Genomic DNA, 27822 nt, shown 5'->3' with positions numbered 1-27822 from the left:
ACATGGAGACAGCCAACGCCTCACAGCCTCAGATTGGATAGTCAAGCTGTCAATCAACACACTGACACCTAAGCACGCCCCTGTGCCAGATTGGATGGCCAAGTTGTCAATCAAAGATTGGACAGCTTCAGCACACCCCTATACCAGACTGTCAGTAACTGCATCCCAGACACTCTGAGGGATGGAACCGTGACACATCTTACCAGAGCACTTTCTTCCACATGCTAGCTGTGTCCTCTACATGTTTTTTTGAGAAATGCAAGCAGGACTTTTTATGGCTTGCTTTCAAAAGTGGCTTTCTTATTGCCACTCAACCATAAAGGCCATATTTGTGGAATATGCGACTAATAGTTGTCTTGTAGACAGATTCCCTCACCTGAGCTGTGGATCTCTGCTGCACTTCCAGAGTTACAATGGGCCTCTTGGCTGCCTCTCTAATTGGAGCTCTCCTTTCTTGGGATGTCAGTTTAGGTGGACGGCCATGTTTGGTAGATTTGCAGTTGCACTATACGCTTTCCATTTTTGGATGATATATTGAACAGTGCTCCATGAGAAGTTAGAAGCTTGGGCTATATTTTTATAACCTAACCGTGGTATACTTCACTTCTCAACTTTATCCCTGACATGTCTGGTGTGTTCCTTGGTATTCAAGAAGCTGTTTGATCCATAGTATTCTCAAAAGCCTTCACAAAACAGCTATAGTAATGCTTAGAATAAATGACAAAGGTGGACTCGATTTACTAATTATGTGACTTAAGGGGCAATTGGTCACTCAGGATTTTATTTAGGAGTATTAGACTATAGGGGGGCTGAATACACATGCAAGTCACAATTTTCACATTTATGTTTTTAAAATAATTAGAAAACCATTGATCATTTCCTTTACACTTTGCAAATACTTGTTATTTTGTGCTGGTATAACACATAAAATCCAAATAAAAAATATATAATTTTCTGGGTATAACGTGAAAAAATGTGAAAAAGTTCACGGGTATGAATACTTTTTCAAGGCATTTCATACTGCATTTTTGTTAGATGGGAATGTACCCTGAAAGAACATAAACATTTTTAAAACTTATTGGAAACTATATGGTTACAGTAAAAGTCATTGAGATCCATATTTTAATATAGCCTCATGTTTTTATGGCTTTCATTGGGAAAAACATTTAACAAATTTATAGGGTTTAATTTACTCATCGGAAGCCTAAAGTGTGTCCTTTTGACCTTTGACTGGGTGGTATGCATCATTTTGTTTTCAACTCTATAAAAAATAATAGTAGACTATACATAGGGTTTGAGCAAAAAAAAATGTATACCAGCAGTATACCGTTTTTTATATAATGTGGTCCTATGGGTGATGTAAGCACTATATGCCTATACAGTGGCTTAAGTCAAATCCTTCTGCCGGAGGTATACATTGGGGTAACAAGCATAAACAGCTTGAAATATGTCTGTTAGGAGCCTGATATAGACAAGTAGAAGTCAATTAGACATCAGAGGTCAATACCGTGACCATTAGGCTACTTGTCATTAGTAGGACATCAAGCAGACATGAAAACATCTATAAGCAGCCAAAGCTGAATATATAGATACAACACATAGATTCTTTTGCATAATTTATTTGAACATGATAAGACTGTTCGTTGACATCTGCTGTTTGGCAAATTATTTTTTTTGTGTGAATAAATGAGAGTGTTCCGACTTTAGTGCAGTCACCTCTTCATACCAGTCCAGGCATAGGCTGCTTATATCCTGGAAGTGACTGTGTCTGCAACAAGAAAATCATTACTGGGGAGGGTTAGACATAAAGTAATATATTACATGACTATTTTATTCATGCTAACACTTTTTATTAACCCCTTAGTGACAGAGCCAATTTGGTACTTAGTGACCGAGCCAATTTTTTCCATTCTGACCACTGTCACTTTATGAGGTTATAACTCTGGAACGCTTCAACGGATCCCGCTGATTCTGAGATTGTTTTTTCGTGACATATTGTACTTCACGTTAGTGGTAACATTTCTTCGATATTACTTGCGATTATTTATGAAAAAAACGGAAATATGGCGAAAATTTTTAAAATTTTGCAATTTTCAAACTTTGTATTTTTATGCCCTTAAATCAGAGAGATATGTCACGAAAAATAGTTAATAAATAACATTTCCCACATGTCTACTTTACATCAGCCCAATTTTGGAAACAAAATTTTTTTTTGTTAGGGAGTTATAAGGGTTAAAAGTTGACCAGCAATTTCTCATTTTTACAACACCATTTTTTTTTAGGGACCACATCACATTTGAAATCATTTTGAGGGGTCTATATGATAGAAAATAATAAAGTGTGACACCATTCTAAAAACTACACCCCTCAAGGTTCTCAAAACCACATTCAAGAAGTTTATTAACCCTTTACGTGCTTCACAGGAACTGAAACAATGTGGAAGGAAAAAATGAACATTTAACTTTTTTTTGCAAACATCTTAATTCAGAACCATTTTTTTTATTTTCACAAGTGTAAAAACAGAAATGTAACCATAAATTTTGTTATGCAATTTCTCCTGAATACGCCAATACCCCATATGTGGGGGTAAACCACTTTTTGGGCGCACCGCAGAACTTAGAAGTGAAGGAGCGCCGTTTTACTTTTTCAATGTAGAATTGGCTGGAATTGAGATTGGACGCCATGTCGCGTTTGGAGAGCCTCTGATGTGCCTAAACAGTGGAAACCCCCCACAAGTGACCCCATTTTGGAAACTAGACCCCTTAAGGAACATATCTAGATGTGTGGTGAGCACTTTGAACCCCCATGTGCTTCACAGAAGTTTATAATGTAGAGCCGTGAAAAAAAAAAATCGCATTTTTTTCTACAAAAATGATCTTTTTGCCCACAAATTTTTATTTTCACAAGGGTAACAGGAGAAATTAGACCACAAAAGTTGTTGTGCAATTTCTCCTGAGTACGCTGATACCCAATATGTGGGGGTAAACCACTGTTAGGGCGCACCGCAGAGCTTGGAAGAGAAGGAGTGTCGTTTTACTTTTTCAATGTAGAATTGGCTGGAATTGAGATCGGACGCCATGTCGCGTTTGGAGAGCCCCTGATGTGCCTAAACAGTGGAAACCCCCCACAAGTGACACCATTTTGGAAACTAGACCCCTTAAGGAACTTATCTAGATGTGTGGCGAGCACTTTGAACCCCCATGTGCTTCACAGAAGTTTATAACGTAGAGCCGTGAAAAAAAAAATTGCATTTTTTCTACAAAAATGATCTTTTTGCCCACAAATTTTTATTTTCACAAGGGTAACAGGAGAAATTAGACCACTAAAGTTGTTGTGCAATTTCTCCTGAGTACGTCGATACCCAATATGTGGGGATAAACCACTGTTTGGGCGCACCGCAGAGCTTGGAAGAGAAAGAGTGCCGCTTTACTTTTTCAATGTAGAATTGGCTGGAATTGAGATCGGACGCCATGTCGCGTTTGGAGAGCCCCTGATGTGCCTAAACAGTAGAAATCCCCCACAAGTGACCCCATTTTGGAAACTAGACCCCCCATGGAACTTATCTAGATGTGTGGTGAGAACCTTGAATGCCCAAGTGCTTCACAGAAGTTTAGAATGCAGAGCCGTGAAAATAAAAAATATTTTTTTTTTCCACAAAAAAGATTTTTTAGCCCCCAAGTTTTTATTTTCACAAGGGTAACAAGAGAAATTGGACCCCAAAAGTTGTTGTCCAATTTGTCCTGAGTATGCTGATGCGCCATATGTGGGGGTAAACCACTGTTTGGGCGCACGGCAGAGCTCGGAAAGGAAGGAGCGCCTTTTTGGAATGCAGACTTTGATAGAATGGTCTGTGGGTATTATGTTGCGATTGCAGAGCCCCTGATGTACCTAAACTGTAGTAACCCCCCACAAGTGCCCCCATTTTGGAAACTAGACCCCCAAGGAACTTATCTAGATGTGTGGTGAGAACTTTGAATGCCCAAGTGCTTCACAGAAGTTTAGAATGCAGAGTCGTGAAAATAAAAAATATTTTTTTTTCCACAAAAAAGATATTGTAGCCCCCAAGTTTTTATTTTCACAAGGGTAACAGGAGAAATTGGACTGCAATAGTTGTTGTCCAATTTATCCCGAGTACGCTGATGCGCCATATGTGGGGGTAAACCACTGTTTGGGCGCACAGCAGAGCTCGGAAGGGAAGGAGCGCCTTTTTGGAATGCAGACTTTGATAGAATGGTCTGTGGGCATTATGTTGCGATTGCAGAGCCCCTGATGTACCTAAACTGTAGTAACCCCCCACAAGTGACCCCATTTTGGAAACTAGACCCCCCAAGGAACTTATCTAGATGTGTGGTGAGAACTTTGAATGCCCAAGTGCTTCACAGAAGTTTAGAATGCAGAGTCGTGAAAATAAAAAATATTTTTTTTTTCACAAAAAAGATATTGTAGCCCCCAAGTTTTTATTTTCACAAGGGTAACAAGAGAAATTGGACCCCAGAAGTTGTTGTTCAATTTATCCCGAGTACGCTGATGCCCCATATGTGGGGGTAACCCACTGTTTGGGCGCACGGCAGAGCTCAGAAGGGAGGGAGCACCATTTGACTTTTTGAGCGCAAAATTGGCTGTCGTGTTTGGAGACCCCCTGATGTACCTAAACAGTGGAAACCCCCCAATTCTAGCTCCAACCCTAACCCCAACACACCCCTAACCCTAATCCCAACCTGATCCATAATCCTAATCACTAACCATAATCACAACCCTTACCCCAAAACAACCCTAATGTCAACCCTAACCATAACCCTAATCAAAACCCTAAATCCAACACACCCCTAATCCTAATCTCAACCCTAACCTCAAACCTAACCCTAATCCCAATACACCCCTAATCACAACCCTAACCTTAACCCTAATCCCAAACCTAACCCTAATCCCAAGCGTAACCCTAATGCCAACCCTAACCCTAATACCAACCCTAATCCAAACCCTAACCCTAATCCTAATCTAACCCTAACTTTAGCACTTTAGCCCCAACCCTAGCCCTAACTTTAGCCCCAACCCTAACCCTAGCCCTAAGGCTACTTTCACACTTGCGTCGTTTGGCATTCCGTCGCAATCCGTCGTTTTGGACAAGAAACGCATCCTGCAAATGTGCCCGCAGGATGCGTTTTTTGCCCATAGACTTGTATTGCCGACGGATCGTGACGGATGGCCACACGTCGCGTCCGTCGTGCACTGGATCAGTTGTGTTTTGGCGGACCGTCGGCACAAAAAAAGTTCAATGAAACGTTTTTTTGTACGTCGCATCCGCCATTTCTGACCGCGCATGCGTGGCCGTAACTCCGCCCCCTCCTCCCCAGGACATAGATTGGGCAGCGGATGCGTTGAAAAACTACAGCTGCTGCCCACGTTGTGCACAATTTTCACAATGTGCGTCGGTATGTCGGGCCGACGCATTGCGACGGCCCCGTACCGACGTAAGTGTGAAAGAAGCCTAACCCTAAATTTAGCCCCAACCCTAACCCTAAATTTAGCCCCAACCCTAACCCTAAATTTAGCCCCAACCCTAGCCCTAACCCTAACCCTAGCCCTAACCCTACCCCTAACCCTACCTCTACCCCTAACCCTACCCCTAACCCTAGCCCTAACCCTACCCCTAACCCTAACCCTAGCCCTAACCCTAACCCTAACCCTACCCCTAACCCTAATTTTAGCCCCAACTGCTGTTCTCCTGCCGGCCGGCAGATGGAGACAGATGGCGGGCGCACTGCGCATGCGCCCGCCATGTTCTTCTGCCGGCGGCCAGAAGGAGCAGCAAGAGGATCCAGGGACACAGGTGAGTATTGTAGGGTCCCCGAAGCCCCCTATTTCTCTGTCTTCTGATGTGCGATCACATCAGAGGACAGAGAATTACACTTTACTTTTTTTTTTTTTTGCGGTCGCCGGTAAACAGTTAATTACCGGCGATCGCAAAACAGGGGTCGGTAAAACCGACCCCGATCATGCTCTTTGGGGTCTCGGCTACCCCCGGCAGCCGAAACCCCAAAGATTCTCCCGGTGCCGGCCGGCGGGCGCACTGCGCATGCGCCCGCCATTTTGAAGATGGCGGCGCCCACCGGGAGACACGAGGAGCATCGGGGGAGCTAGGTGAGTATTGGGGGGCACCTGGGACCCCTTTTCTCTGTCCTCCGATGTGCGATCACATCGGAGGACAGAGAAATTAAAAAGAGATCGCGTTTTTTTTTTTTTTTTGCGATCGCCGGTAAACGATTAATTACCGGCGATCGCAAATGCGGGGTGGGTTAAAAAACCCCCGAATCATGTTCTCTGGGGTCTCGGCTACCCCCGGCAGCCGAGACCCCGGAGAAAATCGGCCTCTGGGGGGCGCTATTCACTTTTTCCACAGCGCCGTTAATTAACGGCGCTGTGGTTTAAGTACCCTTAGCGGCCGCCGTTAAAAGGCGTATCGGCGGTCGCTAAGGGGTAAAGCATGTAATAAGGCTTGCAATTTTTTTTATTTAGTGCAGAGGCGATACTGGCTCTAAGAGGCTCGACTTATTCTGAAAATTATACACCAAAACACCAATAGATCAAATATAATCATATAGCTATGTACGTTTGTGTTTTCAGAGTGGTGTGCAGTGTTAATTTTCCACCACACATAATGTTTTGCATTAAAAAGTTCTACTTTGGTCACATTTGACCAGAGCACCTTCTACCACTTGCTACTATGTCCTCTACATGACTTTTTGCAAACTGAAAATAGAACCTTGGACCACTGAGCAACAGTTCAGTTATTTTTCTTCTTGTCCCAGGTAAGATGCTTCTAGCGTTGTCTATTGGTCATGAGTGGCTTGACACAAGGAATTCAACACTTTTAGCCCATGTCTTGGATACATCTATGTGTGGCTGCTCTTGAAGCAATGACTCCAGCAGCAGTCCACTCCTTGTGAATCTCCCCCAAATTTTTGAATGGCCTTTTCCTAACAATCCTTTCAAGGCTGCGGTTATCCCGGCTGTTTGTGCACCTTTTTCTACCACACTTTTTCCCTCCACTCAACTTTCCATTAATATGCTTGAATACAGCACTAAGTGAACATCCATTTAGCAATGACTTTTTTTTGTGGCTTACCCTCCTTATGAAGTGTGGTAAGGACTGCCTTCTGGACATCTTGTCAAGTCAGCAGTCTTCCCCATGACTGTGGAACCTACTGAAATAGACTAAGGGACCTTTTTAAACATTTAGGAAGCCTTTGCAGGTGTTTTTGTAAATTATTCTGATTTACTGAGATAATGACTTTTGGGTTTTCATTGGCTGAAAGCCATAATCATCAACATAAACAGAAATAAACACTTGAAATAGATTACTCTGTAATGACTAGTGTTGAGCGATACCGTCCGATACTTGAAAGTATCGGTATCGGATAGTATCGGCCGATACCCGAAAAATATCGGATATCGCCGATACCGATATCCGATACCAATACAAGTCAATGGGACATCAAGTATCGGAAGGTATTCTCATGGTTCCCAGGGTCTGAAGGAGAGGAAACTCTCCTTCAGGCCCTGGGATCCATAGGGATGTGTAAAATAAAGAATTAAAATAAAAAATATTGATATATTTACCTCTCCGGCGGCCCCTGAACTCAGCGCGGGTAACCGGCAGGCTTCTTTGTTCAAAATCAGCGCTTTTAGGACCTGAGAATCACGTCCCGGCTTCTGATTGGTCGCGGGCCGCCCATGTGACCGCCACGCGACCAATCACAAGCCGCGACGTCACCGCAAGCTATTAGCGCGCTCATTTTTGAAAAATGAGCGCGTTAATGACTTTCAAAGACGTAGCGGCTTGTGATTGGTCGCGGCCACGCGACCAATCACAAGCCGCGACGTCACCGCAAGCTATTAACGCGCTCATTTTTAAAAATGAGCGCGTTAATGGCTTTCAAAGACGTAGCGGCTTGTGATTGGTCGCGGCCACGACCAATCACAAGCCGCTACGTCTTTGAAAGTCATTAACGCGCTCATTTTTAAAAATGAGCGCGTTAATAGCTTGCGGTGACGTCGCGGCTTGTGATTGGTTGCGGGCCGCCCATGTGACCGCCACGCGACCAATCACAAGCCGCGACGTCACCGCAAGCTATTAGCGCGCTCATTTTTGAAAAATGAGCGCGTTAATGACTTTCAAAGACGTAGCGGCTTGTGATTGGTCGCGGCCACGCGACCAATCACAAGCCGCGACGTCACCGCAAGCTATTAACGCGCTCATTTTTAAAAATGAGCGCGTTAATGGCTTTCAAAGACGTAGCGGCTTGTGATTGGTCGCGGCCACGACCAATCACAAGCCGCTACGTCTTTGAAAGTCATTAACGCGCTCATTTTTCAAAAATGAGCGCGCTAATAGCTTGCGGTGACGTCGCGGCTTGTGATTGGTCGCGTGGCGGTCACATGGGCGGCCCGCGACCAATCAGAAGCCGGGACGTGATTCTCAGGTCCTAAAAGCGCTGATTTTGAACAACGAAGCCTGCCGGTTACCCGCGCTGAGTCCAGGGGCCGCCGGAGAGGTAAATATATCAATATTTTTTATTTTAATTCTTTATTTTACACATCTCTATGTATCCGATACCGATACCCGATACCACAAAAGTATCGGATCTCGGTATCGGAATTCCGATACCGCAAGTATCGGCCGATACCCGATACTTGCGGTATCGGAATGCTCAACACTAGTAATGACTCTATAAAATATATGAGTTTCACTTTTTGTATTGAAGAACTTAAATAAATTAACTTTTTGATGATATTCTAATTTTGTGAGAAGTGCCTGTATGTATCTGTTAGACTTGATTTCTACTAGATGAATACAGACGATTTAGAAATGAGTCCCATACATCTGCTGTGATGGCTATCAATAGAAAAAGATCTCAATGATTTCATGCAAAACAACATTTTGCATTGCAAATACATGTTATAGTTTTGCATCATGATACCATAAAAGGATGCATTTACACTGTATGAATTTTGTGAACAAGCTTTACTCGGAATGTTCGTTTCACGATAATTGGACAGTGTAAACCGTCTCTGAACCATCCAACAGACAAGCAAAATACTTTTTCATCTGGAGAAACGATTTTCAAGCTCAGTGAAAAGTTATCATTCTCGGCAGCATATGTGCACAGAATAATGTATTACTGATCGTTCTGTGCACATAGAATGCTGTTGACCTGTCTAAACAGGCCATTAAACAATGAACATGTACCCGATTGATGGTCATTTATTGGCTACCATTAACCAATGTAAACAAGTGCTAAGTCTTAAGGCTTGTTTATGCTGGCAAATGACGTCCGTAAAACGACCACCAATTGGTTACATGTCTGTAGATTGGCGATTGTGTAACAGCCTGCTCATATAGGCCGATTGCAGCTCCACATGTGCAGAACAATCAGTAATGGATTGTTTTGTGCAAATAGACTGTCATTGATCTCTTTAGCACAGGTCCTTTTTACCAAAGACAGTGTACTGCCGAGAACAATGATGTTAAGCAAACTTAAAAATCATTTCACCTGACGAAATAGATCATTTGTCGGGTAAATAGCAGTTTGCTTAAACCAGCTGATTATCATGAAACAATTATTTCTAGCAACGCTTGTTTACAATAACTAGCCAATGTAAATGCACTCGTATTCTCCATGTTACAGGAACAAGTGTTATTTTGTAGGCAAATAAGAGTTTTATCCTAATCTTATCTTTTGTTTTCTTCATATGTGAAGATCTTCCCTCCCCAAGATGTTCAACGGGGAGGCTAGTTCCTCGTCCAGAAATGTCTTGCGCAGCTCCAGCATTAGCGGAGAGATGTACAACCTAGAGAAGGGTACGTCAGTATCTTCAGATGCAGCTGGTGGTACAACAACAAAGAAAAGGAGGTCAAGTCTTGGAGCTAAGATGGTGGCAATTGTGGGGCTGTCTCAGTGGAGTAAGAGCACCATGCAATTGAACCAGCCTGGTGAGTTTTCTTTAAATGTGTTACATGTATATAATATGAATTATGAAATCTTATACAATACAAAACAAATGTGCTAATGAATCACTGGAATTACTAAGAGTTTCTATTTGCTTTTCATTTTAATTAAATTTATAATTAAGCTCCATTTTACCATTTATTTATAGAGATATTGTGTACAAAAATAGTAGTTGAGTAGTATTGTTAATACATTAACGCATTGTGATCTGAGACAGAATTCCAGACTGTATTTTATTTTAGAGCTGTATTCATAATTCTTTTGGTTTGAAAGATTAATTGGATGATTCATCAATGCTTTTTTGGCAGGAAACTGGCGTAAAATTTTTTTAAAAATTCACAGAATTTGTGCGCAATGTGGAGTGAGAAAAATGTTGCAACTTTTAGCGTTTTCACGCCAGTTTGAATTAGCTCTGTTGAATGGGTAGACAAAACTTTTAAACTTATCTCTTGAAACATATATACCTGTAAATCAACTCTAATTGCTTCTCTAAAAATATATACTGTATATTCCCCAAAGGTGCCAAAAAGTCTCTGACTTAATAGGTCATGGGCTACACAAGAACTTTGAATGTGTCTTGTACTGTCTGGTGCCATGACATAAGCAGCAGATCCTTAAAGTTCTGTAAATGGTGAGGTGATACCTTCCACAGATGCCCAACCGTCCACATGATGTAAAAAAAAGTGATATATCAGAGGAGATCACAATACTTCCTGGTCCAGTTTGGATTCTCCTCTGTTAGACCTTTTGGCCATGGTCAACATGGGCACCCAAACCAGTCTTCAGCTACACAGCCATGCACATAGCAAACTACAATGCACTGTGTGTACTAACAACTATATTCGCCGGCAGTAACTTTTCCAGTAGTTCTTCTGGTGTGTGATAGGACCAGAATAGATAGCATTTGCTTTCCACATGCATCTGTGAGTGTGAAGCACATATAAACTATTTGATGGTTCACCGGTTGTCCTATCTTCCAGTGCTTTTGTAGGCGCTAACCAATTTGTATCAGAAATACCCCATAAAACCAGCGATTTTGGAATGGCTTTTACCCAGTTCATCTAGCCATCACAATTTGACCTTTGTCAAAGACTCTCATGAACATTAGTCATGAGAATAGGCCTTAAATTCAAGAAATGACTGTTTAATTGCTGCCTGATATATCCCACCTTTGACAGATATCATTGTAATGAGACAATCAATGTTATTCTTTTTACCTGCCCATGGTTTTAATGTTATGGTAGATCGGTGGTCATTGCTAAAAAATGGATGTGTATTCATCAAATAAAATGTGCTAGAAATGTGGAGTACATTGGATAAAATAGGGCCATTTTCATGCTCTATTTGTTTTTTCAAGACTTCAATGATTTTAAAGAAAAAAATTACTTATCAAAAATGTTTGGTCAATAGGTTATCACAAATATGCCATAAATATTGCTAAATACGCCATAATACAACTGTCACTGTAACTCCCATACAAATTAAAGTACACGTGTGCACACATGTGGCCACGACTCCATTCATTCTCCACCTGAATGCAGACAGATGTTAATAGCCTGATCAAAGTCAACCAAGGATTAGGGAGGTAGTTGCAGGTCCCAGGTGATTGCTAAGTGTTAATTTTTCCTTTTCGTATAGTGTTTTTCCTACAATGGAAATGATAGTGTGTCCCAATATGATGGAAAGTGGTCAATGTCTTAAATATGTAAAACGGAGTTGAACAAGGCTTGTACTTTTCTTACGTGAAAACACACACATATTTTGACGCACATGATTTTTTTTCCTAATATTTGCAACTCTTTGCTTTTTTTACATTTTTGTTGTTCATTTACAAAAAAAAGTGGATTTTTTAATTTTATTTTAGAAAAGTCGGATTAAGAGCGAGAGGAGATTGAACCTCCCACAGATCGACAGATTTTATTTCACATCAGAAATGAGATTGGCAAAGATGTTGAAATTTTATCTAGAGACATACATCTAAAAAGTCTTAAATTTATTGGTCTTGAATTTCCATTTAAATCTCTTCATTTAAACTGATGAACCAATTATGCTGTTGTCAAGAACTTTTATCCTACTTGAGCAGATGTGCATGAACATTTATTTACCTTGTCACAAAAGAAGACTGATATCTATGCCATCCATGCACTTTAAAACTGTCGTCATAACTTGGGTATGGGTGTCCCTTATCTACTCTGAAAGCAAATGTTAGTGAGTTGCCCAGCCAGGGCAGTGGGGTACTCGGTACCGGGTCCAGTCTCAAGGGGTATGTCACGGTGGCTGTGACCCGGTCCGTGGCCCTGGGGCTCAATGTTAAAGGGGAACAGTCTTTAAAGGGGAAAATGTTTATGAGTCTGCCGTGACGCCACCTGTGGTGTTCGGTCAGTAGTGGAACCGAAGCTGCATTGAAGGGATCCCCTGGGGGATGTTGTGGCAGCACTGGTGTTACACTTCCCACAGGTGAAGCGGGGTCCCCTGGGGTCCTGTGGTGTAAGGCGTGGATAGTATGTGCCGGTGAATAAATGGAGGAGACAAGTTGTAAGTCTTTACCTGGTTTACTGCAGGTGGTAGGCCACAGTCCAGGGTACCAGCAGCAGGTACATTAGGAGTCCAGGCAGTCCAGAGACAAGTGGCATCCCCTGGGCAGGTCAGGTTGGGGGCCTTCCACTCTGTGCTTGCTGTGTCTGAGGTCCCTGATGCCACTAAGTGTTCCAAACAAGGTCCTAGTTGTTTCCCCTGTCCTGGGACAGGTACCTGTATGGTAGGCAGCTTGAGCCGTCCCTACTGGGGGTCTCCACATGGTGAATCCAGGCTCCAGGGTGCTGCTGTACCACAGCTGTGTATGGGCAATGTCCGTGTAATCCTATACCCTCTGATTCTGCTCTGTGTCTTAGAGTTTCCACAAAAGACTTGGGTTCCCGGTACCCGGCTACTGTGCACCGACTCCTTGGATGCCTACTCGTAGCCTCCTTGAGTCCTGTATCTCCTCTCTGCTCCCTTCCTGTCTGTCCTCGCTCACAGACTCTCTGTACAGACTGATCTGCACTCACTGGTCTCCTGGGACCTACTGTCTGACTCCTCGTCCAAACCAGGATCTTTATTGAGGGAAGCTGCCCTAAAACAGGGTTTGGAGCTCCCCCTCCTGGCCTGGATTTTGGAGGTGTTGTGTGTGTGATAACCTGCCAAAGGGAATCTCACTTGTCTCCAGGCATAGCACTATCCTCCCCGAGAGGAAGGCACCACTACTGTGGTACCCGAACTCCTGGGGTGCCACATTAGGAGAAAGCAGGATTGAGCATATTGAATTTACCAAGCCCGATCCTTTGTTCCCTTGGATGAGTAGCTACTGCGAAAGATTGCATTCAGAATGTCACCATTTTTGTAATTTCCAGTTCTGGTAGTCAGAGACAAACTATGACTTTAATTCAGCCCTGGAATTTCAGAGCACACAGACCCACTCACTGTGCGGTGAATGTGAAATATGTTTGTGCATGTGTGTGTTACGTGATCAGGATGTATATCGCATTTACAGAATACAGATTACTGTAAACTGCACTCTGTCATGTACACACAAAGCACAAGAGAAACTATAAGAACTATAACACATGCAGTTACGCTGTCTCTGTTTTTATCTGTGCATGAATCGCTAGTAAGGGTGAATATAAGAAAAATTGTATTACTTCTTATCCAACAAATCTAATTTTTCTACGCTCATGAGCCACTTCTTCCTGTGTCTCTCTCCTGCTTCATGAGGTCCCCATCCACTCTACAAAATAGCTGAAGTGCATGTTGGTGAAAACAATAGTTACTGCCAGCACAGTGAGATGTCAGGTTATACAGCTTATCATACGCTATGGAGCAAGGAGAAGTGGGGAGCGCTCAGCACAGTAAGAGACTAGCAAATGTATTTCACTTCAGTGCTGAATTCACAGCCACACAGCTCAGTACTGCTACATAATGTCATCCATGCTGCTAATGCTTTTGTCTCTGTGTTAAAGAGAAAGAAGAGCAAGAATCCGTCTCTCATTGAGTACTGTGTAAGGGATACATCATAGCAGCTTGTCCCCGTCCACTAGGTCAAAGAGAACTGAAAGCTAGAGAGAGACCCCTCAGAGCATAAATCTGGTGAAAAATGTAGGATATAAGTCATATAATGGCCACAGATTGTGTTATTACTCATGTATATGCAAATAGCATCTAATTGACAAAAGCTAACTAAAATTACAAGTTCACTTTAACCCTTTCATCCATGGTTGTTGTTTGTTTTTTCCTTTTTGGTTTTCCCTCCCCTTCTTTTTTATTTTTCCATCAATATTGCCGTATGATAGCTTGCTTGATTTGCTTTGATTTTGCCACATAGTGTATTGGAAAACGGGGAATAAATTCCAAGTGCGGTAAAATTGCAAGAAAAGTGCAATTCCACGATTATTTTTGGGGGGTTTTATTTACCATGTTCTCTATATGGTATAACTGATCTGCTATTATGATTCCCCAGGTCAAACAGGTAAGCAAATAGTACCATAAATGAGGTGGCGTTTATGCAGATCCATATACATGGAGAGGATAAAGGTAAGTAGTAAGTATAAGTATTACAATCCAAGAGTATGGGGAAGCATAGTTTAAAGTGACAGGCTTATGTCAATAGCAGTGTAAATGCTTAGACAGGGTGACCATCAAGGAAGCCACATGTTGGCAGTAGAAGACCAGTAGTTGGGGCCATGGGTGTAGTAAGTGATATACAGAAAGGCACATCTATGTAAGGGGATACATACCGAGAAGTTTCTGTGCTGAATGCAAGGACTTGTGGTGTCACACCAGGGGTATTTATACTTACTACTTACCCTTATTCTCTCCGTGTCTATGGGCCTGCATAAACACCACCTCATTTATGGTACTATTTGCTTACTTGTAGTGACATATGTGAACACAGATATTCTGTGTTATTTTTTATTATCTCAGAATTTATCCTTTTGCACATTCATGCTTACATATGTCGTTTCTGCTGCTGGCACGTTGCACTTTATTAACCAACCTATGGGTATTATCTATTTCTACTTCTATATTTTAGTTGTTCCTGTGTCTTCTTTATACCGGTTTATTTCCATTTAATACCTTTTACAAATTTGTGTCATTTTCATGAGCTCCTCAGTGCCACCTCTTATCACATTTGTTAATAAAGGTAATTTTATTTTTATAACACCTACCTTGTCCTGATACTTTGATATTTGAATTATGTAACCCGTGTCTCGGTTCCATTTCTACTTTCGGTTTCCCTCCACTGAACCACTTAGGCCCAGTATCCCCTAACCTATGGTCAATCCCACAGGCGGTGAAGAAATGTTCCTGGGCCTCTGTGACTTATGGCACACTCATCCGGGACTTGAGGTTGTACCCTGTGCATTCTGGATGTAGTGTAAAGAGTACAGTGAAGAACATATAATTGTGTGGCTCTTTCAGTATAGTTAAGGAAAACATGTTTATGGGCTTCTTAGACGAGCTCTGTGTGTTCATTAGGCTACTTTCACACTAGCGTTTTCTGCAATCCGTCACAATGCGTCGTTTTGCAGAAAAAACGCATCCTGCAAAAGTGCTTGCAGGATGCGTTTTTCCCCCATAGACTTGTATTGACGATGCATTTGCGACGGATTGCCACACGTCGCATCCGTCGAGCGACGGATGCGTCGTGCTTTGGCGGACCGTCGGGAGCAAAAAACGCTACATGTAACGTTTTTTGCTCCTGACGGACCGCTTTTTCCGACCGCGCATGCGCGGCCGGAACTCCGCCCCCACCTCCCCGCACCTTACAATGGGGCAGCGGATGCGCCGGAGAAATGCATCTGCTGCCTCCATTGTGCAATGCGTTAAACGCTAGCGTCGGAATCTCTCCCCGACGCATTGCGACGGGGAGATTCCGACGCTAGTGTGAAAGAAGCCTTAATTGGACCTACAACTGTCTCCCACTTGCTTCTCATCTGCTTATGTAGTGGTTCAATGCACCCTTCCAGCAAAAAGCCATTCAAATGGGATATAAGCAAAGATAAAGGCAGATCCAGTTGTACCTGGGACATGGGGAAGTATTGCAGGACAGAGGGTGGACCTGGGAAAAGGTAAGAAGGGCATATCACAATTTTAGGTAGTGGAAAAGGAAATCGTTTGGAAGATTTAAAGGTTTAGCTCTTCTTTTAATGTCCAAAAGCGTTTAAGGGCCCTTTCTACAAAAATCTGACAGAAGTAGATCAATCCTGTCCTTACCCTCATAGACGCCATTCCATATTTGGCAAATCACTTAGAGTTGTATTATGGCAAAGTGGAGTGACTGTAATAGGGAGGAAACACGTGATGGTGTCTCCGCGGCTTTTCTACATGCATTTGCATATTTCCCATATGGGATGGGGCAGTGTTCTGGATCACTGCGTTGAGAAACACGTGATGGTGTCTCCGCGGTGTTGGATGTTTTGATCTCCCCGAGGTCATTCATCCTTATGTTTATAGTCCTTTTACTAGGCACTGCTCCTAATAGCCAGTTTCCTACTCCACACTGATGAGGGGCAAATACCCCGAAACAGCTGTCTGTGGATGGATACCATGTTTTGGCACAGGTGGTTTTCCTTTATGGATGCTGCCCTTCCCGTGGTTGCTCCTTCCCGGTGAAAGACCTGGCTATTTATTGCTTGCGTTGAGAAACACGTGATGGTGTCTCCGCGGCTTTTCTACATGCATTTGCATATTTCCCATAAGGGATGGGGGCAGTGTTCTGGATCACTGCGTTGAGAAACACGTGATGGTGTCTACGCGGTGTTGGATGTTTTGATCTCGCCGAGGTCATTCATCCTTATGTTTATTGTAATAGGGAGGGAACTGAAGGAACCTCCATGCTACAGAGCAGACCATAAGGACTTGCCCGAGGATTGGGTATCAAGTGGAGACTCATGAGGCTCTTTTGGAGGAGCAAAGCAGGATATTTAGTGGATGAAAAGCTTCTAAGAAGCTAAAATTTACATGTACTATTGTGTTGGAGTTTTGGCCATGCATTTTACTGGTATTCTCATGAATTTAACCCTTGTCTATAAGCCTCATTTTGGCTTCCCTAAGAGGATATATCAGCATCGGTAGGCTCCCTACTTGGTTGCACATCTATGAGCTAGAACTGAGAGCCATTCTGAACATTGGCCTCCCACTCTCTGACCTAGTCCATCTAAGCCATTAATGTGCAATTCCACCATGTCATACTACATATGAAAACAAAACATTGTTTCCCACAGTTGATTCTAATGTGTTTAACCTTTTGTACTTTTGAAGATAAAATGTTGTTTTTATGAAGTAAAGATGCACAAAATCTGAAGATTGAAGGTTATATATTTTGATTTTGAACTCTATTATCATTATAAATTGATTAAATGAATCAGTGATAAAGGCTTTAAAGTAACAGAATGTTTCTTTCTGGGAATTCATCACAATACGTTCATATTATGAAAAGAAAATGTTGAACTCTTTTAGGATATTTTTTCAGATGTTGGTATTTAAAAAAAAAAAAGCAGTTTTAACCCTGTGGACGCCGGGGGACGTGACAGACATCAGAATGTGAGTATGTAGTGTTTTTTTTTTTTACTTTTACAATGGTAACCAGGGTAAATATCGGGTTACTAAGCGCGGCCCTGCGCTTAGTAACCCGATGTTTACCCTGGTTACCCGGGTGCTGCAGGGGGACTTCGGCATCGTTGAAGACAGTTTCAACGATGCCGAAGTCTTTCCCCTGATCGTTGGTCGCTGGAGAGAGCTGTCTGTGTGACAGCTCCCCAGCGACCACACAACGACTTACCAACGATCACGATCAGGTCGTATCGCTGGTCGTGATCGTTGGTAAATCGTTTAGTGTAACGGTACCTTTACTTGTGTAGGAGCCTTTTATCTCTCTCCCAAAAGATGGATGTTGTGAAAGATAGATATCCAGCATGTCTGAATTCAGACTGATGATCCTTTTGTTCTCCCAAAGATAAGTTGCTGCAAGAGGGGTAGAATAAAGAAGTGCTTCTTTTTGCAGTAAGGAGGAGTCAAATAATAGAGATACCTGCTGGCTAAATGACTGGCTGAACCACCATTTGGCTAACTGCTAGCTATTGTGTATTAGGCCCCTTAGCCAAGACAAGTGGGTGAAATAATTTTTACAGTATATTCTATTAGGTCTCATAAACACGTCCGTGTTGCACGTATGTGTTGTATCCGTGTTTTTGATGCATATTAGTACCCATTATAATCTATGCTGCTATTCACATGTCTGTGCTTTACCGTGTGTCTGTGTAAAATACACAGAGACATGTCCTTTTTTCCCTGACAGCACTGATGACAAGACAAGTCTATGGATCCATGAAAGGCATGTAGAGTACATGGATTAACATTGCAAAGATAGGAGAAGCTTTGAAATTTCTTTCTTTATCCTTTCGTGATGGTAAAAATGGACACATGGATGACACTCTGATGACACTGGTACCATATTTTCACGTACACGCTTAAATACGGACTTGTGAATGAGCTATAACAGACAGATTAGCTGTCATATGACATATTAATATCAAATGATCAGTGGCAAATGCAGTGCTGACATTGGATGAGCAGCGCTAGTCCGGGATGTGAATATTAGATTTGTTTTTTATGTTGGGGTGGCACTTTAGCAGTTTAAAAGGGGTTATCCAGCAGTGGACAACCTATTTAAATCATATATTCAAAGCTAAGATGGCAAACACATTTAAATTGCATCGCACACCGAAGAGATGTGTACTTGGTTCATGGACCTTTTGACACGTTTCTTCTTATCTCTGTATTTTTTTAGCTTTTTCAACATGTTATCTCATTTCTCCTTTATTGTGATGTTCTTATCCTATCTGGAAAGCCACCTTTCACGCAGAGCTAACTACTCCTGTTGTCAGTTATATCTGTGCAAAGCTGTCATTAGATTGACAGTGCAGATATCTTCTTGCAAGTTGATATGGCTTTTCCATAGCCACCACAATCAGCTTAGGCTCAGTACATGCTCCGGTGGCTTCAACAAAGGGATTAGAGACTTGCCAGTGGGAACTATACGTTGTTCTATTTCGAACAACTGTTATTTGCATAAAAGCCTGAGATCGTTGGCACAGAAAAAGGAAATAGATTCTATAAAAGACAATGGTTACTTATTTCTTGCCCTCTAAAGAAACCTTACAAAAATGAGAATACTTCATAGAAGCACTAGATAGAGGAACACAGTCTGGAAGTCTGCAAGCCAGAAGAGCAGACTCTACAGGTATTCTTCTTTTGCACCTAAATTATCTTTGTACTGTGCTGCATCTTAGAGTACCCATCATCACAGTTGGATTTTTCCTAATGAGATTCAAGCTTCAAGGCAACGCTTTCTGTCACTTGAGGAATAACAGAGCAGAATCTATTGAAAAAGGATTGTATGGTATAATACAATGCAAACAGCTTCTTTATGGGACTCTTCTGTTATCCAGACGCTGCAGAGTAGATGAGAAAATTCCTCTATAATCACTGTGATGTAGGAGAACTTGTATTATCTGGGTTGCTCACACCTTCCTCAGAAGTTAATATTTGGGTGTACAATAAGGATATACTAATGTAGAAATCTTTGGTGCCGAATGTTTGCACAGGTCTGATATCATAATTACATATCTCGTTATTTGTTCTTATACCAATTTCTATATCTGTATGGTTAAGTTTTGGTTTTGTTCTATAACCTTTGCTTTCATCATATCACACATCTATACGACACCCCGCAGATGGCATTGACGTGTAATAGACTAATAGTATGTTGCGGTTTCCTGCGGTTTGACATTAAGAACAGTGTTGCATGCGGCACTTTTGTTACATAGTTAATATGGTTGAAAAAAGACAAATGTCCATCATGTTCATTCAAGGGATGGGAAATGATAAGAGGTATGGTGTCTATGGAAAACCATAATGAATGATCCATTCTTTCCCAGGAGAGCTATTTCCTTCCTGATTCCAATTGTCGATCCAGTGGAGCAAATGTTCCGAAAATTACATTACAGATTATTATTTTTGATATTGTCATCCAAGCCTTTATGAAACCATCAATGGTACCTGCTGTGACCAGCTCTTGAGGTAGACTATTCCACAGGTTAATAGTTCTCTTGTAAAGATGGCTTGTCTCCTCGGGAGATTGAATCTGTCTTTCTTCAGGCGAAGGGAATGCCCCCTTGTCTTTTTCATGAAACAGCCTTTGACCACACTTTTTCATACTTTTTTTTACTTAATCATGTCCCCCCCATAGACATCTCTTCTCAAGAATAAATAAATGTAATTATTTTAGTCTTTCCTGATAGCTAGAGATGAGCGAATTTAATCTGGTCCCTGCTAATTCAGCAAGCTATAGCGCTTACCGAATAAGCTGCAGAGGGAACCCGTATACATGGAGCGCGTCGGCTGATCAGCTGTCCGTCGCCGCAGCAGCATGTGTCGCGGCTGTTTCACAGTCACAACACATGCATGGAGAACCTGTGTGTTGGGCTCTCCATGCATGTGCTGTGACTGTGACACAGCCGTGACACATGCACCTTCGGTGACGGACAGCTGATCATCCGGGGCACTCCAGGTATCCGGGCTCCCTCTGCAGCTTATTTGGTAAGCGCTATAGCTTGCTGAATTAGCAGGGACCCAGTCAAATTCTCTCATCTCTACTCACAACTATGATCCTCCGTGCCCCTTATCAGTTTCATAACTCTTTATTGTACCTGTTCTACCTCCAGGGGATCCTTTCTTTGAACTGTTGCCCAGAACTGAACTGAATATTCCAGATGAGGTTGCACAAAAGGGGTTTTCCCATCGCCAAGATCCTATAATAATATGTAGTAGGTGTCATAATAATAATAATAGCAAATAGCTATCTCAATTACCCCATGTGCAGGGCATTGCTGTATCTTAGGTATCCATCTTTATGACCACTAACAGCAAACAACCTGTCACTATATGAATGATTGTAACCATGGATACCTAAGCTAAGAATGCCTGCACATGGGGTAAACGACATAGCGAATCAGAAGAACTATACTACAGTTGTAATAGGAGGTGTTTGCTAAAATTATTATTATTACATCTACTACATAATTGGATTTGAATCGTGGGGTTGGGAATACCCCTTTAATGGGGTTGTCCACTACTCGGGCAACCACTTATCCCTTATCAGAGAGCAGTAGTGGGTCTCAATTCTTCCAGATGTCCTGTCTGAAGGAAGTGAGAGTGAAAGGGCCCATTAGTGGCCACTGAATTGGCTGCAGGACTCGTATGACATAACACCATGTGAGCACTGAGAGACTCGGCGCCAACAGCATAGTAGCAGCGCTCACACCGACACCGAAGGTAAGTACAGGCTGTTATTCTTTTATGTGAAGGAATATGGCGATTGAGTAGGGTTTATTTGAGTAGTGGACAATTCCTTTAAGGCTTTATAAAGCGTTAGTATTACCTGTCCTGCGAGTTTATACCTCTTTTATTCCATAGCAATATCCTGCTCTCCCTAGAAGCCGCTGATTGACATTGCATGCTATTATTTAGTCTGGGAGCTATAAGTACACCCTGATCCTTCTTTATAAGTGACTTGATCTCATAAGTAACAGTTAAATCAAAGGAATTCACAATTGGAAGTGAAAACACAATTGTGAACTTACTCTATACATGTCCAACTGTTGTATTGATCTCTCTATGTAGTCTGTTTTTCGAAATAGTTCGGTATTAACTTCTTTAAAGGCGTAAGAAAGCTACTATTAAATGCTATCACATCGTGAAACGACTACTTTTCCAGCAGCAGCGTAGTCAACAAGAAACTTCCATCTCCTTTTAATCCTCAATATACAGCTCTGGCAAAAATTAAGAAACCACTGCAAAATGTTCAGTTTGTCTGATTTTTCTCTTTATAGGTATTTTTTTGAGTAACTTCTGACAACGCGTCTCCAAATTTCCAAGCAATAAATTTTGTATTTTTTTTCTGAAAAGGAGAAATGGTCAAAATTTAAAAGCCCCCAGTGCTTTCAGACCTCAAATAATGCAAAGAAAACAAATTCAGAATCATTTAGAAACAACAATACTAATGTTTTAAGAGAGTTCAGAAATCAACATTTTGTGGAATAACCATGATTTTTAACCCCTTTCTGACATTAGACGTACTATTCCGTCCATGTGGGGTGGGCCCTACTTCCCAAGGACGGAATAGTACGTCATAGGCGATCGGCCGCGCTCACGGGGGGAGCGCGGCCGATCGCGGCCGGGTGTCAGCTGCTTATCGCAGCTGACACCCGGCACTATGTGCCAGGAGCGGTCACGGACCGCCCCCGGCACATTAACCCCCGGCACACCGCGATCAAACATGATCGCGATGTGCCGGCGGTGCAGGGAAGCATCGCGCAGGGAGGGGGCTCCCTGCGGGCTTCCCTGAGACACCCGCAGCAACGCGATGTGATCGCGTTGCTCCGGGGGTCTCCTACCTTCCTCCCTGCAGCAGGTCCTGGATCCAAGATGGCCGCGGATCCGGGTCCTGCAGGGAGGGAGGTGCCTTACCAAGTGCCTGCTCAGAGCAGGCACTTGGTAACGCTGCAGCACTCTGAGACAGATCGGTGATCTGTCAGAGTGCTGTGCAAACTGGCAGATCACCGATCTGTATTGTTTCCCCCTGGGACAAAGTAAAAAAGTTAAAAAATTTTTTTACAAGTGTGTAAAAAAAAAAAAAAATCCTAAATAATGAAAAAAAAATAAAATATATTATTCCCATAAATACATTTCTTTATCTAAATAAAAAAAAAACAATAAAAGTACACATATTTAGTATCGCCGCGTCTGTAATGACCCGACCTATAAAACTGTCCCACTGGTTAACCCCTTCAGTAAACACCGTAAGAAAGAAAAAAAAAAACGAGACAAAAAACAACGCTTTATTATCATACCGCCGAACAAAAAGTGGAATAACACGCGATCAAAAAGACGGATATAAATAACCATGGTACCGCTGAAAGCGTCATCTTGTCCCGCAAAAAACGAGCCACCATACAGCAACATCAGCAAAAAAATAAAAAAGTTATAGTCCTCAGAATAAAGCGATGCAAAAATAATTATTTTTTCTATAAAATAGTTTTTATCGTATAAAAGCGCCAAAACATAAAAAAAATGATATAAATGAGGTGTCGCTGTAATCGTACTGACCCGAAGAATAAAACTGCTTTATCAATTTTACCAAACGCGGAACGGTATAAACGCCTCCCCCAAAAGAAATTCATGAATAGCTGGTTTTTGGTAATTCTGCCTCATAAAAATCGGAATAAAAAGCGATCAAAAAATGTCACGTGCCTGAAAATGTTACCAATAAAAACGTCAACTCGTCCCGCAAAAAACAAGACCTCACATGACTCTGTGGACTCAAATATGGAAAAATTATAGCTCTCAAAATGTGGTAACGCAAAAAATATTTTTTGCAATAAAAAGCGTCTTTCAGTGTGTGACGGCTGCCAATCATAAAAATCCGCTAAAAAACCCGCTATAAAAGTAAATCAAACCCCCCTTCATCATCCCCTTAGTTAGGGAAAAATAAAGAAATTTAAAAAATGTATTTATTTCCATTTTCCCATATGGGGTATCAGCGCACTCAGGACAAATTGCACAACAACTTTTGGGGTCCAATTTCTCCTGTTACCCTCGAGAAAATACAAAACTGGGGGCTTAAAAATAATTTTGGGAGGAATTTTTTTATTTTATTTTCACGGCTCTGCGTTAGAAACTGTAGTGAAACACTTGGGGGCTCAAAGTTCTCACAACACATCTAGATAAGTTCCTTGGGGGGTCTAGTTTCCAATATGGGGTCACTTGTGGGGGGTTTTCTACTGTTTAGGTACATTAGGGGCTCTGCAAACGCAATGTGACGCCTGCAGACCATTCCATCTAAGTCTGTATTCAAAATGGCGCTCCTTCCCTTCCGAGCCCTCCCATGCGCCCAAACGGTGGTTCCCCCCCACATATGGGGCATCAGCGCACTCAGGACAAATTGCACAACAACTTTTGGGGTCCAATTTCTCCTGTTACCCTCGGGAAAATACAAAACTGGGGGCTAAAAAATAATATTTGTGGGAAAAAATTTTTGTTTTATTTTTACGGCTCTGCATTATAAACTTCTGTGAAGCTCTTGGTGGGTCAAGGTGCTCACCACACATCTAGATAAGTTCCTTAGGGGGTCTACTTTCCAAAATGGTGTCACTTGTGGGGGGTTTCAATGTTTAGGCACATCAGTGGCTCTTCAAACGCAACATGGCGTCCCATCTCAATTCCTGTCAATTTTGCATTGAAAGGTCAAACGGCGCTCCTCCCCTTCCGAGCTCTCCCATGCGCCCAAACAGTGGTTTACCCCCACATATGGGGTATCAGAGTACTCAGGATAAATTGTGCAACAACTTTTTGGTTCCAATTTCTTCTCTTACCATTGGGAAAATAAAAAATTGGGGGCGAAAAGATAATTTTTGTGAAAAAAAAAATGATTTTTTATTTTTACGGTTCTGCATTATAAACTTCTGTGAAGCAGTTGGTGGGTCAAAGTGCTCACCACACCTCTAGATAAGTTCCTTAGGGGGTCTACTTTCCAAAATGGTGTCACTTGTGGGGGGTTTCAATGTTTAGGCACATCAGTGGCTCTCCAAACGCAACATGGCATCCCATCTCAATTCCAGTCAATTTTGCATTAAAAAGTCAAATGGCGCTCCTTTGCTTCCAAGCTCTGTCATGCGCCCAAACAGTGGTTTACCTCCACTTATGGGGTTTCGGCGTACTCAGGACAAATTGTACAACAAGGTTTGGGGTCCATTTTCTCCTGTAACCCTTGGTAAAATAAAACAAATTGGAGCTGAAGTAAATTTTTTGTGAAAAAAAGTTAAATGTTAATTTTTATTTAAACATTCCAAAAATTCCTGTGAAACACCTGAAGGGTAAATAAACTTCTTGAATGTGGTTTTGAGAACCTTGAGGGGTGCAGTTTTTAGAATGGTGTCACACTTGGGTATTTTCTATCATATAGACCCCTCAAAATGACTTCAAATGAGATGTGGTCCCTAAAATAAAATGGTGTTGTAAAAATGAGAAATTGCTGGTCAACTTTTAACCCTTATAACTCCCTAACAAAAAAAAAATTTGGTTCCAAAATTGTGCTGATGTAAAGTAGACATGTGGTAAATGTTACTTATTAAGTATTTTGTGTGACATATCTCTCTGATTTAATTGCATAAAAATTCAAAGTTGGAAAATTGCGAAATTTTCAAAATTTTCGCCATATTTCCGTTTTTTTCACAAATAAACGCAGGTAATATAAATTTTTTTTTACCACTATCATGAAGTACAATATGTCACGAGAAAACCTTGTCAGAATCACCGGGATCTGTTGAAGCGTTCCAGAGTCATAACCTCATAAAGGGACAGTGGTCAGAATTGTAAAAATTGGCCCGGTCATTAACGTGCAAACCACCCTTGGGGGTAAAGGGGTTAATCACAGCTTTGGTATGTCTTGGCATGCTTTCACTAGTCTTTCACACTGCTTCTGGCACAAAAATTTAAGCAGTTCTTCTTTGTTTGATGGCTTGATGGGGCTCAGGTCTGGAGATTGGGCAGCCCATGACAGAGTTTTGATGTGGTGGTCTCATAATTTTTGCCATAGCTGTATTTGCAGTTGAAGATTTCCTTTTATCTGCGGACGTGACTTCAGCAGCTGTGTACTACGGGCAAATAACGGGACTGTGACATGCACAACCTGGTTAGATAAGCACCTCTCTCACCTCCCCCTAACTTTCTCTACCCTATTATGTATCACTCCATGTTATCTTGTCTCTCTTTTTCCTCTTCTTTTAGCAACCAAAGGCTTTTTCCTTGCTTAATGCATTGTCTTTCCTTTCTTTGCTGTATCACTTCCATGGCTGTCAAGATCTAGGAAGCTAGTTACTGGATGCAAACTGCATTGTTTACTTCCAAAAGATTAAGATCTGTGCTCATGATCATCACTTATGTAAATGGTTTGTTACAAAAGAGAAATTGTATAAATGCTTTGTAATTAAAGGGCTTTTCTCAACTTGTCTTCAGGAGTGCGCTTCTCCCCAACATTGGTGGCATGTGTGCTGCGGACACAAAATTTGCCCACTCCGATACTTCAGAAAACGGAGGAGGTTTTCCATCTGCAGCATGGGAGGGGTGCAGTACCGCTACACCTTGTGGGATCCAACAGTCCTGAAATACATCACTTACAGGCTCTATTGGAGAGGGCTCGTAAGCACTGTGCTCCTTGTCTTGGAGACTTATTTTAATATGAAACAAATTGCTGTTTGTTTTTACGAGCACCTTTCCGTTTTACCAATTTATGATAATGAGACAACCTCTTTAATTAAGTATCTATGAGTCCATCATATGACCAGGCCAGTTATCATCTTCTGGAAAGTAAGCAATGAAGGTTCACATTCAATGGATAGTACAAACAGTATATGATAAATAAGCTTTAATACTTTATTAGCTCATTCAAAAATCTTTTAGATTAATTGATTGCGCAATCCAGTCTTTCTAAGTAAAATTGGATTATTTAAAGGTAATGATGTAGGAGCAAAAATAACACAAATATAGACTTTTCTCTCCTTCTGTTGCTTCTCTTCTGTCTCCCAGCTTAGCATGCAGGTGGACACCGGTGAGTGATGTCCCCAGCTGTGCTCTTCTGCTCCATTCACTTATACTGTGCTAGTTTGATCCTATTGAGAAAAGGATGTCAGAGTTGTCCTGTATGTGCACAGTAATTGTTTAATTGACCATGTATATCGCATGTATCTTGCCAGACTAGATTTCATCTGATCAGTGGGGGCGCCAGGTGTCAGACCCCACTGATCTCATAATGATGACTTATCCCGTTAGAGAGGTCATCAATTTTTAAATCCATAATTTTACAGGTTTGCAACTTTGTGTATCGATTTTAGCATGTAACAACACCAAAATTGGTGTCTTGAGAAATCAAATATTATACATTTATTTTCTATACCCAGTTCTTCAGAGCAGCCATTTTTAGTGTCCAGTTCCCATTTCCATTCATGTGTAACATTGTAGACAGCTATATCTTGTTTGTATAGCTATTTAAACCACTAGGTTAAAGGGAATCTGTCAGCAGGTTTTTACTACTTAGTTTAGGGTAGCACGAGGTAAGGGCTGAAACAGTGATTTCAGCGATGTGTCACTTATTAGGCTGTGTGGTGTTGTTTCAATACAATCAGCAGGAGATTAACCATACAGGACTACATCTCCTGTGCATTCTAGTCCAACTACTTTCCCATAAGAAAAATGCTAATCAGTGGTATGGGTGGGGCTAGTTTTCTGAGCTCTGCTGCATTCTACATTTAAAAACTCTGATTATATGACAACTGCTGCCCCCAGTAAACTAAGTGACACATCGTTGGAATCAGAGTCTCTTTCTCTACATTATGCTGCTCTCGGATGAGATAGCTAAATCCTGGTGACAGATTCCATTTAATATACCTTCCATAATTCCATTGTCTACACCTATCTTTAGATTCTTTACTGCAGTCCAAGTAGACAGGTAGACAATGGCTAGAGCTTTGTGATACAAGCAGTTACGTAGCTGGCTACATATTTATAAAGTCATACCTTGCTTACTTACTGACTTACGCTTTTGTCACTGCTGAATTAAGAGCTAGAAACAATGACAAAATGAAGACAAACCCCTTTCTGACCTCAGACGGGATAGTACATCCAAGGTCAGATCCCCCTTTTTGATGCCGGGCTCTGGCGC

The 27822-nt window shown here is 41.8% G+C and overlaps 1 protein-coding gene across 2 annotated transcripts in view; it reads left to right on the top strand.

The window, feature by feature from the left end:
* RIMS3 (regulating synaptic membrane exocytosis 3) overlaps nucleotides 1-27822 on the top strand; it is a 223527-nt gene that overhangs the window by 16164 nt on the left and 179541 nt on the right. For both annotated transcript variants that reach the window (XM_069756982.1, XM_069756983.1), the window contains exon 2: nucleotides 9762-9994. In XM_069756982.1, coding sequence (XP_069613083.1) covers nucleotides 9778-9994 — 217 coding nt within the window. In that variant the 5' untranslated portion in view covers nucleotides 9762-9777. The remainder of the gene's footprint in view (nucleotides 1-9761; nucleotides 9995-27822) is intronic.

The sequence above is a fragment of the Ranitomeya imitator genome, chromosome 3 (genome assembly GCF_032444005.1).
Source record: "Ranitomeya imitator isolate aRanImi1 chromosome 3, aRanImi1.pri, whole genome shotgun sequence".
Taxonomy (NCBI): Eukaryota; Metazoa; Chordata; class Amphibia; order Anura; family Dendrobatidae; genus Ranitomeya; species Ranitomeya imitator.
Note: the sequence above shows the minus strand (reverse complement) of the source record. Positions and strands in the feature narration are given on the sequence as shown.